The sequence below is a fragment of the Chaetodon trifascialis genome, chromosome 24, assembly GCF_039877785.1.
Source record: "Chaetodon trifascialis isolate fChaTrf1 chromosome 24, fChaTrf1.hap1, whole genome shotgun sequence".
Taxonomy (NCBI): Eukaryota; Metazoa; Chordata; class Actinopteri; order Chaetodontiformes; family Chaetodontidae; genus Chaetodon; species Chaetodon trifascialis.
Window position 1 is genome coordinate 12,631,743 of NC_092079.1, and position 17,498 is coordinate 12,649,240.

At 45.4% G+C, this 17,498-nt stretch overlaps 2 protein-coding genes across 3 annotated transcripts in view; one reads left to right on the forward strand and one right to left on the reverse strand.

Moving 5' to 3' along the window:
- Window positions 1-232: 232 nt before the first annotated feature.
- LOC139327774 (dipeptidyl peptidase 4-like) lies at window positions 233-7,424 on the reverse strand. Its single transcript, XM_070957734.1, has 25 exons — window positions 7,226-7,424; window positions 6,464-6,559; window positions 5,824-5,915; window positions 5,584-5,658; window positions 5,449-5,501; window positions 5,146-5,218; window positions 4,877-4,997; window positions 4,150-4,304; window positions 3,953-4,050; window positions 3,692-3,821; window positions 3,135-3,173; window positions 2,915-3,013; window positions 2,721-2,791; window positions 2,473-2,526; window positions 2,264-2,379; window positions 2,109-2,156; window positions 1,931-2,029; window positions 1,770-1,839; window positions 1,475-1,669; window positions 1,188-1,242; window positions 954-1,053; window positions 795-853; window positions 618-690; window positions 444-517; window positions 233-363 (listed from the first exon to the last, which is right to left on the reverse strand). The coding sequence occupies exons 1-25, from the start codon at window positions 7,422-7,424 to the stop codon at window positions 271-273; spliced, it is 2,337 nt and encodes a 778-aa protein (XP_070813835.1). The 3' UTR covers window positions 233-270.
- Window positions 7,425-12,423: 4,999 nt separating this feature from the next.
- Window positions 12,424-17,498, forward strand: part of LOC139352059 (grancalcin-like) — a 142,265-nt gene continuing 137,190 nt past the window's right edge. For both annotated transcript variants that reach the window (XM_070994107.1, XM_070994106.1), the window contains exons 1-7: window positions 12,424-12,552; window positions 13,464-13,691; window positions 14,238-14,307; window positions 16,760-16,803; window positions 16,881-17,028; window positions 17,127-17,240; window positions 17,323-17,381. In XM_070994107.1, the coding sequence (XP_070850208.1) occupies window positions 12,529-12,552; window positions 13,464-13,691; window positions 14,238-14,307; window positions 16,760-16,803; window positions 16,881-17,028; window positions 17,127-17,240; window positions 17,323-17,381 (687 nt within the window). In that variant the 5' untranslated portion in view covers window positions 12,424-12,528. The remainder of the gene's footprint in view (window positions 12,553-13,463; window positions 13,692-14,237; window positions 14,308-16,759; window positions 16,804-16,880; window positions 17,029-17,126; window positions 17,241-17,322; window positions 17,382-17,498) is intronic.

Here is a 17,498-nt window from a genome sequence, read left to right on the forward strand (position 1 = left end):
CTGTCTAAGTGGTACAAGTACAGACTATTTTCAACCTTCACTTTGAGACATCAGGTCAGGTTTCATGAAATACCCAAACAAACAAACAAACAAACAGAGAATCACATTTTTCATGTCGATGCGTTCCAAATAAAAAGGCCATAATTTCCAGAGAAGCTTTCTTTGACATTACAACACATTGAGTTTCCTATCAGGACCTTTTCCTGATGTGTGGAGCTCTAATCATCAAGGCAGATTTTCTTTTGACTGACGCGAGAAATCCAGTGGATTTCACGCGAAACACCTCAGCAGGAAGTGCGTCATGTGTGTGTAGACGTGCTGATAGGCCGAGCCGGTGAGCCCGTGATCTTTGTCTGTGTACCACTGAAAGGAGAAGATGAGATGCGTTAATATCTGCTGATATTAGGTGGTGTTATTCAACGCAGAGTGACCGGTTTGCTCACCATGGCCTCAAAGTCCACCTGCTCTTCCACCAGAGCTTCGGAGATCTCGGCTGCCTGCTGGAAATGAACGTTGTCTGCACGACAGCAACAAAATGTTAATGCTTTCAGCGCAGTCGACTGATGTTAGCTTAGTTTAGCATTAAGGCGGGAAACCTTAGTTTGTGCACAACTCACCGTCAGCTGTTCCGTGGACCAGGAGATACTGCACTGAATGGAAATTCTTGGCCCTCTCAGTCACTGTGGAGTTCTGCACACAGTCAGATTTGTGTTTTTTGGTGATCACAGGCAATAGCATAGCTAATAATGAGCAAAAGATAGACGAGAGCTCATGTGGCCAAGTGTGAAACTTACACTGTAGAAACCCTCATTCTGTGAAGGCTCCAACATGTAACGCTCCGTGTAGATGGAGTCTGGAACAAACAGGCAGATAATTGCAGGTGTTATGTCATTAAAGTGTGCTAGATCTGTAATAGTGCTAACATAAAAAAGAAAAAGACCTATAATAAATACCATAATAATTCCATTTGGAGACCGGGGCGACCGCCATCCCACACTTGAAGACTCCACTCCCAGATCCCAAAACCATTGACGTCACGTATCCTCCATAAGACTGCAAAAGATAAGCAGGTCGTGAGCTTCAGTAAAGACCACCCACGCTGACAGGAGGGTCAAACATTAACTTATCTTCAGAGCCATTTATTGCCCTCTGAGCCATGACAATGATTTAATATGCTGACAGCTTACCCAGCCCCAGATAGCAACTCTGTCTTTGTCAATGAAGCCCATGTCAACGAATTTCCTGAAACACAAAACAGACAGTGTGCTCTCAGCTGAGGGTGCCGGACAAAAGCAGATCCCGGCCGTCGCTGTGTGATGCTCGTGACATTTCCTGTGTGTACATCTGTGTGCACCTGGGAGCATTTCCACCCCAGAAAAACAAGTCAGATTCAGTTTTATCACGCCTCTTTGGGAGCTGTTTGTTTGAGCGGGAGATGCATTGACTTGTCTAAACTGCTCCTCGCTCTCCTCACCTGGCTGCCGTTATCTGATCTTCCACCTCATAGGTTCCCAGACGTTTGTAGATTGCGTGCATTAACTTGTCGCCTTGGTAACCGCTTCCTCTTCCGTCAAAGCTGGCAACGATGATTTTCTCAGTGCTGGCCAGGTACGTGGACCAGCTCGCCCTGTAGCGGAAGTCCACTTTCTGACTGCAGGGTCCGGCATACCTGAGGGGTGGGACAAAGTTCAGTATCAGTGTACTTTCCCTCTTTTTAAAATTCACCTTATTCCTTAAATTGTGTTGCTTCGTTTTTGACAAATCCTTACACATCAATCAGTAAGGGGTACTTCTTGGACTCATCAAATCCTGGAGGCAGAAACATCTGGTACCAGAGAGCTGTTGAAACGTGAACATCCACGTGTGGTGGTTAGTTAAGTAGTAGTAGTTTTTATCTGTAAAGTAACTAGGATCTATCTAACTAACTTACTGAATCCTTCGATAATGATGGTCCCTCGACGCATGGTGGGCATGTGGATGTCAGATATCAGGCTCTTAAATTCATTATTGTCCTCCAAAACTTTCATATCTGCAAATGTAGAAACACAGAAAGCGTTAGAATAACAATCATATATCACCTGAGATGTAATGACAAATTAGTGCATTACCTTGGTTTTTCAAGTTATCTATGAGATGATACTGAGGAATGCCAGGACCTGTGTTAAAATAACAAAAATGTTATTTAATGTCTTTTTATTTTTAATGAAATAACTGCAAAAATCAGGGAGGGAGAGAAACCAAAGTATGAAGTAGTATGACTGACCACCGCAGGTAATACGGTAGAAGGAGGCGTTGTGGCTGAAGTAGGCTGAGTTATATTGACAGTCACCACTGAACGCACAAGTCAGACACTTTTTGCTCTTTCCTTGTTTAGTCCACCTGAAACACACACACTCTGTTAGTCTGAAACTCAAACACGTGTCTTCAAATAACAAACTAAAATAATAAAAACTGTGAAATAAAGCCCCTTACTTGTAAACATTCCTTCCTCCTGGTTTGCCATCCATTTCATTACTGGAAAAATATCTGTGGAATGATTGGTATGAGGGAAAATGCAGAGGACATGGACTGAAGGGACATTTCTATTTAGTCGATATTTAAAATATTTGGATTTGATGGAAAGGTGCAGCAGCAGTAAAGCTTTGTCACGTTGAGACATTGTTAGCATGTCAGGTTTTATGTGCAGCTGTATGCAGATGATGCAGCACTATCTGACTTACACACTATCCGCTGTTACTTTCAGAATGTCAATGACTTCCCATTGTCCAGAGGTGATCGCTGTGGCATTGCCCTGCATGAATGAGTCACAACAGATCATGTGTGGGCGGCAAAATGAGACATATTCCTGAAGGTCATGTGTGATATTGTGCGAGGCGGAAGATGTAGCTGGCACGATAGAGGATGAGCTACATACCCCGACCACATGATGGATGTGCTTGTACTGCTGAGTGTCACTCATCAGTAGGTAGTAGCTGTTGTGGTCTGTGTCAAACACTGGTTCTGATGGAGAAAACTGGGAGGAACAAGTTCATTAGCTGTACTGAAAGAAGCTTTAAAGGGTTTGGACAACAGTGGAGTTTAGCAGCATTTTGGTTTGTCATGTTATTCCTACATAAAATAGGTGCTGTACATACCCGGCCAACCCAACCGTTGGAACTCGTCACCTCCTGAGACTGTAAAAAGATATATAATAGGTTTTTATAGTAGCACTAAAGCACATTTTCTACATACACCCCCCCCCCCCCTTATCAGCCTGAACGCTGACAGATGTTGCATCACAGAACTGAAACTCTTTTGCTAACATGGGGAATTTCCAGGAGCGTGGCTGCTGTAACAACAGCTGCTGCTGTTGTTGGCTAAAACGCTGGCTTATTGTTTTAAGGTGGAAATGTGACTCATGTGACTTCCAGTAAAGCGTTTGTGACGTGGAGCCAGGAAAAGAGAAGTGTTGCTGTGACCGCTGATATTAGCATTTGGCTCAAAAGGCAACGTTTTTAGCACGAGTCGTTGTGTTAGGGAGGGATGACATCATCAATGCACCGTTCAATGCACATATGGAGGCGTGGGTGTTTAAGTTGGACATGTGTGGCTAAATTTAATGTAGGAATGCAGAGCAGCTGGCTAGCAGATGACCTGGAGGCAGCACAGGCAGTACATGAAACAATGACACGAGCTCATCACATTGTTTTACCTGACCAGGTTCCCATGTAGATCCATTAAAATCGTAGATCTGAAGGATGAGGTAATTTTGTACTCTCTTTAGCCATTGGACAGCAATACGATTATCTGTCACCCAGGTGACAGTGGCCAGGTAGTGTTCACTGAGGGCAACAAAGAAATAAAAGAAATTATGAGGCTCCAAACTCCTATTTGTTTGTGATTTCCATCCCTGATAGCAGGTTAGAGCAGCGCAATCCAAAGTTTAACTGCACAATAAAAGGTATTTGGTTACCTTGAATTGAAAGAGGCTGGAACAACAACCTCAGTGATCTTCATTATGTTGTCAGTGTCCACAACAAACAGTCTGACGGTGGGGTTGGGAGTTCCTGGCTGCACAAGAAAGAGCATAAGATGTACCAGATGATAAAGATTATAGAGTGCACACAGGTCATTAACATACAACGAGCAGGTCCTGAATGGGCGTCCCACCTTTGGATAGGGAATGTGAACGGTGCTGGGGTACTGCTCGTCGCCGTACCAGGTGTACTCTATGATGTGGACCTCAGTGTCGTTGGTCTCCACATAGGCCACGTACTTCCCTCCAGGAGACCACCAGAGGCCCTGAGTGGATGAGAACATCTCCTCTGGGAGGGGACAGTGTGGAGTTAGCATTGAGGACATGTTTTTTCTGACGAGGAGCAACAGTTTCCCAAAAACAAGAAGCTGGACTCTGATTAGTTCTTACTTTCAAAGAAATCATAAATAGTGGAAGTAGAAGCTCAACCCTGTACTTGAGTAAAAACACAAAAAACTTTAAAAATACTTTGTCAAATCTAAGTATGTCGTGCAGAGATATTATGAGCACTTTGTACTTAAAGTAAAAGTACTCATTCCGTAGTAAAATGATAAGATAAGACAAGATATACCTTTATTTGTCCCACAGTGGGGAAATTTCAGATGATAACGCGTCAATGTTTTACAGCATTTTTACTGTTGTAGCTGCTTTGTACAACTGACCTTATATAGAGGTAGTCAAGTAAAAGTCTTAGTACTTTATGATGCCATGTACTTTAGGAAGGGGAACTCTTATTAACAGCAAATGTAAATGCAAAGGCCTGTGGATCAGATGTCGTCCACATGATGTATCCAGATATTAAAACCACACATAAATGGGTTTGTAGTTAGACGTGAGTTATGGGCATCATGTGCGACTCACCCTCATACACCCAGTCTGGGATCCCATTAAAGATCTTATTGTGCTCGCCGTTGGAAGTGACCTGCTGTGAGGGCGACTCAGGGCTGGTCCGTATGTACACGTTATTTTTCCAAACATAGGCCTGAAAACACAATGAGAGTACAAATACCGTTGATAAAAGACCCTCACAAACCCATTTTGAACCCATTTAGGCTCTAAGTGTTTGGGAAAGGTTGTGCAAGTGTCACTCACAGCCGTGTACGTATAAGCAATCATTAGTCCGAGCTTACCAGTTTGTTCCCCTCGGGAGCCCAGGCAAAGTACTGGACTTCATCAAGATCGTCAGAGGACGTGAGGAATTTGCTGAAATGGAGTGGGGGGGCAAAGTATTAAGCTCTACTTCTACATCTGCTGTACTGTTATTTAATGCTAAAGCAAACACTTTAAATGAATCAGCTTTGCATGCGTAACACAGACGCTTTCAGCAGGAGCGCATTATGAAAAGTGCATGAATTTAAGTGTCCATAGGTGGGCAAGTACGTCTTTTTAAGTGTAAAAATGCAGCAATGAGAATTGACAGATGGGGTACTTACTTTGAATTCCGGTCATAAAGTGAGTACAAGGCTGTAAATGAATGCCTCCACAGCTAATGGGACAAAAAATGAGACAGTGGGTCACTCCAGGAGCTTTAAATATGCATGATGAGTGTGAATAAAAGCTTAGTGTACCTTGGAATGGTTGCTCATGAATGCAACATATTTCCTGTCAGCAGACAGCTGGTAATCATAGGCGCCTTTCTCATCCTGCGTGGGAAAAACAGAAACCTGTTGTGAGAGTGCGGTCGACCCCCTGCTCATGACCTCGCACACAACGCTGCGTTTGTTTGGACGGCCCTGAAGTTTTCATGCTGCCATCATGTGGTCTGAGCTGCTGAAACAAAAGAAGAACATGCGGGGAGGACGGCTTACAAACTTGTCGCTGGTCAAGAACTCCGAGGACTCGTTGTTGAGCACGTTATGGAGGTGTACCGTGCCCCCGGTCTTCTGAAGGTACTCATGATCTGTGAAGGAAGGATGAGAGAAAGCTGGTTATCCTGAGGGGACCGTGAATGTTTGAAGCATGTGCATCCCATTCAAACAGTGTCGTCGTTTCACTCCAAACAGTCGACCTCATGGTGGCGCTATAGGAGAAGTCAGCAAAGTGCTGAGGGTTCATCCTCTGGGGATCATGAGTGTGAGTACTGAGCAGGGCGATCCACCCTTTTCTGCCACTGAGTTCAATTCAATGAAGCAACTGAGCTAACAGTCATTCATTGATGATCCATTAAGTGTTAATCAATCACATAAAGCTACAGTGACTGGATCAGGAGTGTCGCATTAGTGAATCATGTTTTGTACCCTTATTGTAAAGTGTTTCCAACTGAACAATGCCGCGCATACTCGCATGCATGAGCAAACACACACACCAATGAACGAAGGGATCAATCTCAGTCAATTAGTAACCAGAATAAAGGACGACCCTGTGGCTGATTGACAGCGAAGCATCCTCAGTGTCACATCTGCCAGAGCGCATTCTCAGGGTTTAACTCGGACCAAAAACTGCCCCCACCTGAGATCCACCTCATGCCGTAGGACCTGGGCTGCAGCGAGCTGTTGAAGACGTCCTCCAGGGTGAAGTATCTCCCGCTGTCTCCGCCCTGATCATCTGAGGCACATGTTGGAAAGTTAGAACCCGGCGGGGACTTGAAGGTCAGATGTTACAGATATTATATGACACACACATCATCATCATCATCGTAAAGGAAGATGAGTGCTGTAAATGTTTTTACTGATAAAGACAGGTGGAATATTACTTACGTCAGTGTGTGTGTGGGGGTAATTAAAGGGATTGTTATTGTAGGTACTGAGAGATCATGAAGCCACATAAAGACACAAACGTGTTGTATCATCGAAACTTAACTGTAAACCTCCCTCTGTTATGTAAACCCCCCAGATTTAAGGCATAAATGCAATAAAATTCTATATATGAACGTGTATATTTCATAGTGTGTGTGTGTGTATATATATATATATATAGTTTATTTTAGTGCAGTGATTCCAGTCCAAATCCTTGTATTTGTACACATAGTTGGCCAATCTTAGCTGATTCTGATACATTCACATACACACATAGACATATGTGTTTGTAAATGTCAAATCAGAGTTAAACTGCTTCACATTTCCTTTCAGTATTGTGAAGAGGTGCCTTTTGACAGCGGACCGTGCGCAATGACGCGTGCGTAACGTTCTTTCTTTCGGATGTGTTTAATGTGTCCGGGCGCAGATGATGCATTAATAATCACCTGTGAATCACTTCACAGCAAACACTCACCTCTCAGATATATCGCCGTGGGCACCGCTATTAAGACGACGACGACCGCGACCCCGAAGATTCCGAGGATCACTTTCCCGACGGAAACCTGTTCAGGAGCGAGCGGACAAAAGTCAGCAAAGCTCTCCAAAAAGCTCCCTGTGAAGCAAACCCCATCACAACAGCGAGAAGTGAGTATAAAGAAAGCAGCACCGACCATTGCTTCTGCGCTGAGGTGGAGTGTTTGACCAATATCCGTCCAAATCACAACTCCATCGATCCAGCCAGCTGCACACGCGGGGAGCGCTCAAGTTATGCGCTACTCTGGCTTTGCTGTTAAATATTATCTGAAGTGAAGTTTCAAAGGTGGGCCAATAAGGTCCAGCGGTGTAAAGTTCGTCAGGTTTGATGTTGTTTTGAGGAAGTGCTTGTCAGGCTGTTCACCACATGCCCACTGATCAACAAGTCATTCATTCATTCGTCCAAATCGGCCATCTCTCTGAGAATATGACACTTTTATAGGCTTCACTTACATGATAGCCACGATGCAGCTTGTAAACTGCAGACAGTATCAAACCAGCTGCCCTGTTGTTCAAACCTGTGGCACACAGACTGGCTGCTGCTTTAAAGGAGGTTCACTGTAACATGGAGTGGTGCAGTTTAATGAGCGAGGTGCGCGAAACGGTGCGCCTGCACGGCGAGGAGCCGCAGACATGACACCGGTTTAGGCAGTGACTCATGACACTGTTTGCTTTCTGCCATCCAGCTGGTTGTGCAAACAAATTCTCCCATAACAGCACAGGCCGTAGAAAAACAAAAGGCCTCCATGGGCAGATGTAATGTTAAATATCCAGGAAATACATCATTTAAAGGTAATTCATATCCAAAATGTTTTTAGGGAGTTTTATGATACTGAACAATACTGTCATACACCTGCAGGGGCTTCAGCTGTCACTCCTGATTTCCATTTGCTAATTTAAAGATAAAAGTGGTGGATTTAATAATAATAAAGAAAAAAATGAAGGTTGTGATTTGGTGCAAATTGAATTAAATATTTGACCCTGAAAATAATGAATAAATATAAATATATTTTTCCTCCACCGCTCTTTATTCTTGGCCTTATTGTAGATAAATCTTCATGCTGTCGTCTCTTCACAGCTCCCTGGACTCATGACCTCACATGACTAAAAATGCAGCTCTGACCTCGCCTGCTATCTGCTGCCACGACAGGAATGTAAGTTTATTTGTGCAGCACGTTTCATACACCCGTGCCAGTCAGCGTGCCTCACAGGGTGATAAAAACACTGCGCAGGTGAGAGATGGAAGAGGCACCAAAGTGCAGACGAGCGACAGAAGAGATAGAAATCAGTATCTCTTGGTTGGGTGTGACCGCTCCCTCGTAGATGCCAGTCTTAGCTAATATTGGTATTCCTGTGAAAGTGACATCACCGACTTTGTTTCCCGACATCATGACTACTTGTGCAACTGTCACACTGTATTTTAGCATTTCCCCAGTATCCCATAAATGGCCCTTGTGGCCACGGTGGCTGCCGGTCGCTCGAAAGCGGGGCCATGTCATTCCTGATGACCCTTTGTTTTTCCTGCAGGTGAAAGGTGTAAGTGTTCAGCAGCCTCGCTCAGTTCAGCCTTCACCTGGTCTTACGTGACCAGCGGCTTCTGGAGGCCAATGCTAGCTAATATTAGCAAAGTGAGGCAGGTGGTGTTGTGAAACAGGCCTAACTGAGTCAGTCTGCTGACTTTGACTCTTTTCTGCTTTTGCTGCTGATACACCGTGTTTGCACATTTCACCTTATCCCATAATAGTCACCTGTGGGCACTGTGGGTTCTGCTCTGCAAACATGACATGTGCTTCTCTGCTGTATTGGCACCGTTCACACACTCCATCACCTCATTAAATACACACTTTAGCAATACTGGGCTGCTGTAAACATTCAGGCCCTGTTGGCTGGGACTCATCTGTGTCTGTTCACTGGCATGTCCTCCTTTATGATCAGCACATGGTGGGAAAATTAAGGAGTCTTTGCCTGAGTTGAGCTGGTTAGTGTACATCATGAGGCATTTGATGCTGTGCTCCAGCTGTTTGTAGTGGTGGCAGTGTTTGTTCATTCCTAGAAATTTGGACATTTTCTCATGTCAATTCATCCGAATTGTCGATGGTGACCCTTAAATTTGTCATCTAGTGTCATCATCTGGTCCAAACTTGTCCATTACTTTGGTTCATGACCTTCATCTGCCAAATAATTGCATTCCCATCAGCCTCAGCTGTACTCTAATTAGCACATGCTAGCTGAATGGAGATGTGAACATGCTAAACATTATACTTTGTCCTGTTAGCATGTAGCTCAAAGCACTGCCCCCCCCCCCCCCCCCGAGCTGTCTCAGATGTCTTCACATAACTGTTGGGTGACTGATAAGGTTCCGGCTGGGGCAAAGGATAGTGAGGTGTTGCACAAGTAACAGGTTTGCTGTTATTTGTGCAAGCAGTGTGAGAGGACCCGAGAATTTGAAGCTTTATCAACACAATATGTTCAGAACTGCGTGATGTTTCAGATCAGGCGGAAAGCCAAGTCCATATTAGTCCATGCTGCTGCAGACTGGGGAAGTTTCCAATCTTTGTACATCATGTAAGTGCTGAGCAGTCCCAGTAAATGCTAAAAGCCTGTTAAAAGCTTAACAAATATGAAGCTGATCCTTTATGAGGAATAGACATGATATTGTGCACACCGGACATCCTCAGCAAACAAACAGACAGTGGACGTTTCCCCTAATGCAGCACGGCTTGTTTGAAGAGCGTCACCTCACAGATGCCTCCATTTGGCTGACAGTCACGTGGTTTCTAGGTGTCGCTGTGGACACGTTTGGTCTCGTCGGACAGAGGCTGACAGAGGGGTGGAGCAGAGGGAGAATGGAGGAGAAAGGGAACAGCCTTGTGTGCAGCACAGAGCTGCTGTTGATTGACACAAATGTTTCTGAGTTGGTTGTTTCCTGTATATGAACTGATAACCTCAGAGTGACATTTAAAGGTGCTTTACGACAATGTCTCCCCTGATACTGTTACCTGATAAATCTATATTTGTGTTATGACTGACTGAAAATGAGGGAAAAGGATAGTGAGAGTCTGAAACAGGCTGAGAAATGACACTTAATTGTCCATTATAAGCTGTGATAGAGCACAGTGATGTCTCAGACAAAAGAGTCCAATCATTTGTCCAAGCTCTGGCACATAATACTGTTTATGTCTTATATCCTGCAATGGATGCTGGGTCATTGCACTTGAAAGGTCCAGTGTTTACTCAGAGGGATAAACACGGATGCTCGGTTTTGATTTCAACAGATGTGTGTCAGCGCTGTAATTGCATTCTTGGCTTGAGGTTTTGTTGCTTTTGAGCGTTTGTGTGTGCAGAAGTGTTAGAAAGGGCTCAGTGACGCTTCCGCTAACATCCTTTAGCACTGTGCGCTCCTGCTTCATGCACTGCAGCAGCTGACCTCAACACTGCCTGGACCTCTGCACAAAGACACCTGCAGTGTGTGTGTGTGTGTGTGTGTGTGTGTGTGTGTGTGAGAGAGAGACATGAAGGACAGGAAGTGCATGCACATGTCATGCTTCAGTGCAGTAACTTTCCACCATTGCACAGTATACACACACAGATATGCAGTACACAGGTGTATTCTTGGTATATTTGAAGCTCCAATATATCTGATTTAAGAGCATTTGACTCCATTTTGTCCTTTAAAATATTGGATAGACAGAAAAATATTGTTCTGCACACACTTTTCAGTAGATGCATTTCAGGATCAAACAGCCAACAAGTCCATGACCAGCATGACCCAGAGCACAGAAAGACAGCCGTTATACCACACTGTCACATTTATAGCAGCGCTGTCATGTGAGTTATAATTCATGATGCAACTTCACATTATTCCTTCAAGTTCTCACACCTCCATGTTCTTATTCTAACATTATTTACCTTCATAGCTGCCAGTGTGTGCCCTGAAGAAGCAGCAGCAGCAGCAGCAGCGCTGTCAGATACTCACACTTTCACTGCTCTGACAGTTACCGGCAGGTTTCAGTGCTTGAGTGTGGGCATGGCACTGTGTTTGACAAGCTGACACCTCCCACCACAGACGTTTGGTTGAAACGGAGGCATGAGACGCTGCAGAGCCTGACAGGAAGTTGTGGTGTCCTCTGCGGCCCACACTACCTCTTTCCTGTCTAACCCACTATGTTGTATTTTCTGTTGAACTGGTGCTTCCTCTGAGTTTCACTGAAGGGTGAAATAAAGTGCAGGTGTGGTTTCTGTGACTTATTCAGGGATGTGGATCGTCATCTCACAAATTTTGTGTGTTTTAATCCCAGATGATGGTTTTTGGCATAAATATAAGGCATGATTTGTGAGTATGGTCTATTTTTGTGAAGCGATTCATGAAGGGAGTGTTTGTTCTTTCCTAAAATGCCGAAAAATTGACAGTTTCTCATAATTTTTATTCCATTAAAATACAATTCAATTAAAATGTGTTGCTCTTTGTGGTGTTTTTGTATGTGTAAGGCATTTGTTTGTTTTCTGTAAGCAGTATTTAGTTTTAAAAGCTGCTCTACAAAGTGAAACTTTTTGACAAGTTGCAGAAGTGAAATACTTTGGAGAAGTCCCAAAAAGCACCATCTAGCGGTGAGTGTACGCCATGCAGGTGAGCTATATGCTTTTGTTAAGCCTTTTGAAGTATGTTATATGGATATTTAGCTTTGTGAGAGTAAGAAACACGTTCATGTTTGTATTTTAAGCCTTTAAACAGTCAACCCGCGGTGTTAAAATATCCCAAATACGATATTAAAACCGATAACCTGTTAAGGGAAAATAAGTGGACATATGATAGGTTTAAGTACGTGGAAAGTGGAGACTCTTAAGTTGAAGGGAAATGGCAAGGTGATACTAGAATTACCAAATGCTGACATTCATGGGCTAATGTGGTTAGATTTGTCACAGCTTTGATAAATGCAGTTATTTATTTAATGTTTTGATAATAAATGTTTGAATTTCCATTGATTTCGCTCGTCGTTGTAGGGTATTTTAAATTTCCGAGGAGTACTTAAAAGTCGCACTTAATAAAAGCACGCGGCTGAAAGGCGGGTGGTTCTCTTCCACTGTTCGGCCATTGGTCATCAGCGCAATCAGTCAACACTCTTCCTGCTCGGATGTGACGCGACCGCAAACATTTATCGGAAGTTCTGACTGAGTACACTGAGGAAGAGCGTCTGTCACATTTCAGAGCCATCAAACTCCTGACATTTTGCCTTGATTGACCAAATGGCGTATCCAGGTTACGGCGGGGTGAGTAAATCGCACGCAGTGGTGATTTAGTCGTGATACGCGAGCTACATCCGCTAGCAGGCAAGCTAGCCGGGCGCTCCGGTGTCAGTGAATTAACGCTAATCTATCCAAATATGAGCCTTACATGTTTGTACGTGCTCCTGTTGGATGGTGGGTGTACTTTCAGTGCAGGAGGTGACTTTGGTTCAGTTTTGCGTGTTAATGAGGAGCCATACTGTCGTTCCCAGGTCATGGGGAATGTCTTCCGGGATGAACTTAGCTCTGCAGTCAAGAGTAGTTAGCAGAGCCACACTGGCTTTAGCCCACTGACTGTGACAGGAGGCTTCACCTACTGTGCGATGTGCTTATCCAACGCTATAGCCGAATATTAGTTTTTGATCTGATTTATACAAGATATGCACCCTGTGTAAATAAACCAATCATTAATTGATTGCGTGGCCCACAGACACACCCTGTTCTATTTTTACCTCCTGAGAGTGATTAGGGCTGGAAGGTGGGCAATAAAGCCTCCTAAAATGATCCATAAAATGGAATTGTAAAGCAGGGTTGAGTAGGTAATTGTAAAGGAGGTAAAATGTTAAGCCCAATTCAAGTGTGACGTTTAGGTTTGGTCTCCACAGGTGACAGCAGGGCTGCTTCACACACACACACACACACACACACACACACACACACACACACACACACACACATCAAATTGAAGCATTGCCATTCAAACTTCAGTGAAAAACAGGCTGCATATGGTGTTATCTATTGTGTTGCATATTGTTAAAAAAGACTAATAGTATATACACTGTAATATATATTCGATGTGTGTGGTCAGACTTTGTGTCTTTTTTCAACATTGTGCATCCAGAGACTTTGTCTGAACGTGGCTCAGTCTCTGCTTTCTGACCTGTTTTCTTCCTCAGTATGGGGGTCAAATGCCAGGCATGCCCGGTGCTGGGATGCCGCCTCAAGGAATGCCTGGAGGGCCCATGGGAGGCCCCATGCCTGTGCCCATGGGTGGGCCGATGGGAGGCGCACCGCCCCAGGGGGGATATCCGCCCTACGGTGGAGGCTATCCAGGCCCATATGGCGGCCAACCCCTGGCTGCCAATGATCCCATGTGGGGCTACTTCACGGCCATAGCGGGCCAGGTGAGGCCTTGTGTTGAATTATTATTGTTGTTGTTGTTATTATTCTTCTTCTTCTTATTATTATTATTATTCTAATGTTTGTCGTGTGTGTCGCCTTTGTGATGAGGCCATGTTGCTCACTGCAGGCTTGCTTCCACCTACACATTTCAGTTTGGACAAGAAGAAGAAATGATGTGTGTTTGGACATTTTCCAGTTTCATGACACAGTTGAATAAGTTCACAGTTGAGAGGGATTTCAGATTAGGGATGTGCCTCAACTTGATTCCTCTCTGTCTCACCTGTCATACGTGGCATCAGATGTAAAGTGAAGCAGTCAGAATGTCTTAATAGAAAAAGAAAGGCACATGCACACACATGCATGCACAGTGGTGTGTTTTCATTGAGGCTTTTTGGAGCCCTCCTTTCACTGGGTGCAGTGTCTGCAGCAGCAGCATGCGCAGTGTTTCTCTGCTCTGGTCGCTTCACAGCTGAGCAGAGCCTCCTCCAAATGTTGTTTATTCCGCTGAGAGTCACACATGACTGAGTCTGACTTCCTGTTCCGTGCAGGACGGCGAGGTGGATGCAGAGGAGCTCCAGAAGTGTCTGACCCAGTCCGGGTTCACCGGCAGCTACACCCGTAAGTTCACTCTCTCTTCCTCAAAGAGGAGGAGGAGGAGGATGAGTGATTCCTGCCTGTGTCATGACTGATTTTACCAAACAGGTCTTTGTTCAAAGAACAGATGTTCTTTAAAGCAAATGTTCCTTTGTAGCTGTCATCGGTGGTCCTGCACATGGCCCCCGCTTTGTCTGGCCACTCACTTTAAATCAGGCTTGTTTCTTCATGTGTTGCATTTAATGGTGTTTTTCTAAGCAAACATGGTGAGAGGTGGAACTTTTTGTGAGGGATCTGGAAGTGTTTCCTCCAACGCTGAGTGCTTCAGCTGCAGCAGTCAGTTGATTCTGAGTGAAATGGAAAAAGTGGAGGTGAAGTCTGCCTGTGGAAACTGGTTAATGAAGTATTTTCTTATTTGCATGCATTATTTCTCATGTTGTGTATTCCTTTTAAAGCAGTGTTTAATGGCTTATGTAGCATAACCCCATTAGTACAGCTAAGTGTTGTCCCACAGTCACCTCCTAAGCATTGCTTGTTGACATTTGTTGGGCTCTCCAAAGTCAGCTTTAAAAGCAAAGCAAAGCAAAGCACACAGGTTTGAAGCATCAGAGTGTTTATTTGGCAGATATCCAATTAGTTCATATACTTTTTCTCAGAAAATGTCATTCTAATGAGCTGCTTTAAGTTGAATTTGGTTCAAGTGTTCAATAAAAGTGATGTTGGTTTGTGTGCAGAGTTTGTAGTCTTGGATTTTTCCCTGTTTTTGTGTCCAAGTGATGAATGCAACATGTACCAGAGGACAACAGAGCAGTTTGGTTTGGAGAAATGCAGCAACTTTTGGAGAAATGCAGCAACTTTTTTATCAGTTGTGAAGCTGAAGTCCAGATGAAAGACTGCTTCCAGTAGTTCTGTCCCTGCACCGTTGTTGTTGCCATGAGGGAGGACGGCTTGGAGGTCCTATGTCCAAAGGACGAAGGGACAAGATGGATTCTGTAGCTCAGGCAGTGAGAAGACAGTTTGGGAGCAGGTGGTTGGTTGTTTAGTAGGCTGGTGTCCAAATGAAGAAGTGAAAAGCTCTGACAGGCAGAGCTCACCTGTCTGCACCTGTAGCTCAGGCTGAAGGAGGACGCCTCAGGAGGGGAAGGTCGCGTGTTCGGATCCTCTGACGCTGTGTGATTTTTGCAGGGCCGCGCTCAAAGTGAAGAGTTGAAAGCGCTCAGAGACAAAGTCCAGGCGAGACGAGGACCCGGTGGCGTGTTGGGAAGGTCCGCGGCTGAGGAGCCGCGGAAGACGACGAAGAGTCCGGTTCAAATCCTGCTGGTGCTGGTGCGTGGCGCCTGAGGCCTGAGGCTGAGGGGCGGCAGCTGACGAAGACTCCGGTTGAAGGATTTCTGCGGCTGAGGAGCCGCAGACGATGACGGTGATGGCGATGAACAGTCCGGTTGAGGCGGTGAGCGGAGAGCAGGCGTCCCCTGCGGGAGCGGGGTTCGGGGGGGCCGTCTACCCCCCGAAGCTTCCGAGAGACAAACGCAGGGGGTTATGCGACCCGAGACTCAGAATTTGGGCCCAAACACTTAGGAAAAGAAAAAACTTTTTGGGCAGGACATGATTTAAAACAACACGACAATTCCTGACAACGTAGCATTTGACGAATTTGGGAGTTGTTTAATATTAGCTCACGTTTATAATGTCCTGCCCAAAAAGTTTTTTTTTCCTAAGTGTTTTGACCCAAATTCTGAGTCTCGGGTCGCATAACCCCCTGCGTTTGTCTCTCGGAAGCTTCGGGGGGTAGACGGCCCCCCGAACCCCGCTCCCGCAGGGGACGCCTGCTCTCCGCCTCAACCGGACTGTTCATCGCCATCACCGTCATCGTCTGCGGCTCCTCAGCCGCAGACATCCTTCAACCGGAGTCTTCGTCAGCTGCCGCCCCTCAGCCTCAGGCCTCAGGCGCCACGCACCAGCACCAGCAGGATTTGAACCGGACTCTTCGTCGTTTTCCGCGGCTCCTCAGCCGCGGACCTTCCCACCACGCCACCGGGTCCTCGTCTCGCCTGGACTTTGTCTCTGAGCGCTTTCAACTCTTCACTTTGAGCGCGGCCCTGCAAAAATCACACAGCGTCAGAGGATCCGAACACGCGACCTTCCCCTCCTGAGGCGTCCTCCTTCAGCCTGAGCTATAGGTGCAGATAGCTGTTGATCATCTCTTGGAAGTTTTCATTTCATTCTTTGAACAACAGCTTTTATGGACATCAGAAAATGAAAGAAGTAAATCACAATGAAAAAACTACAGAATAAATATTCGCCTGAAACATGACATTAGTAAAAAATTGGGATTCACATGACGAGCTGTGACCTTCTCCTGAAACACTCTGACAGAGCTCAGGTGCTGGGTTTGTTTGCAGCTTATGTTGTTGTTGTTGTTGTTGTTTCTTTCTTTCTGATCTTCAGTGCAACACTCATTCTGCTTTCTTCACAGCATTCAGCCTCGAGACCTGCAGGATCATGATCGCCATGCTGGATGTATCCTTGCTTTAGCGTTAGCTGCGTCACATGTTAGCACAGTCCACCGTCACTAACCTTGACCACGCTCCCACCAGAGGGACTACACAGGCAAAATGGGCTTCAACGAATTCAAGGAGCTGTTCACGGCTCTGAACGGCTGGAAGCAGAACTTCATGATGTTTGACCAGGACCGGAGCGGGACCGTGGAGCCTCACGAGATGAGCCAGGCGGTCGGCGCGATGGGTGAGAGTCAGACCACACGCTGACACTGATGCTCTTTCACAAGCAACAGCGCACGCCACAATGACACAGCCAGTGTGACATGTGCTTCCTCGTCTCAGGCTACCGCATCAGCCCTCAGGCTCTGAACGTCATCATCAAGCGCTACAACAAAGGAGGAAGGATCTTCTTCGACGACTACGTGGCCTGCTGCGTCAGGCTTCAGGCTCTCACAGGTAGGAAGCGGCTGCTGATTGCTCCTTTCCTCCTGTAACCGTCAGCCCTCAGTGCTGTGAGCGTTTCCTCTTCCTGTTTCAGAGAACTTCAAGCGGAGAGACACCATGCATCAAGGATCTGTCACCTTCCAGTACGACGACGTGAGTGCCGCTCTGCTCACTGCTCAGCCTGTGACACACCTCCGAACACACTTGGATGGATATTCTTAAACACATCTCATCTAAAATAAGATGCTTCCAAAACCAGCTGACCCTGTT

Bases quoted from the DNA above. Each gene is read 5' to 3' on its own strand.
- LOC139327774 (XM_070957734.1), bottom strand. From the start codon at position 7,424: ATGGTCGGTGCTGCTTTCTTTATACTCACTTCTCGCTGTTGTGATGGG. The intron at 5,502-5,583 runs GTACACTAAGCT...TTGTCCCATTAG, and splicing joins TCATGAGCAACCATTCCAAG to CTGTGGAGGCATTCATTTAC. The intron at 854-953 runs GTATTTATTATA...TGTTTGTTCCAG, and splicing joins CTCCAAATGGAATTATTATG to ACTCCATCTACACGGAGCGT.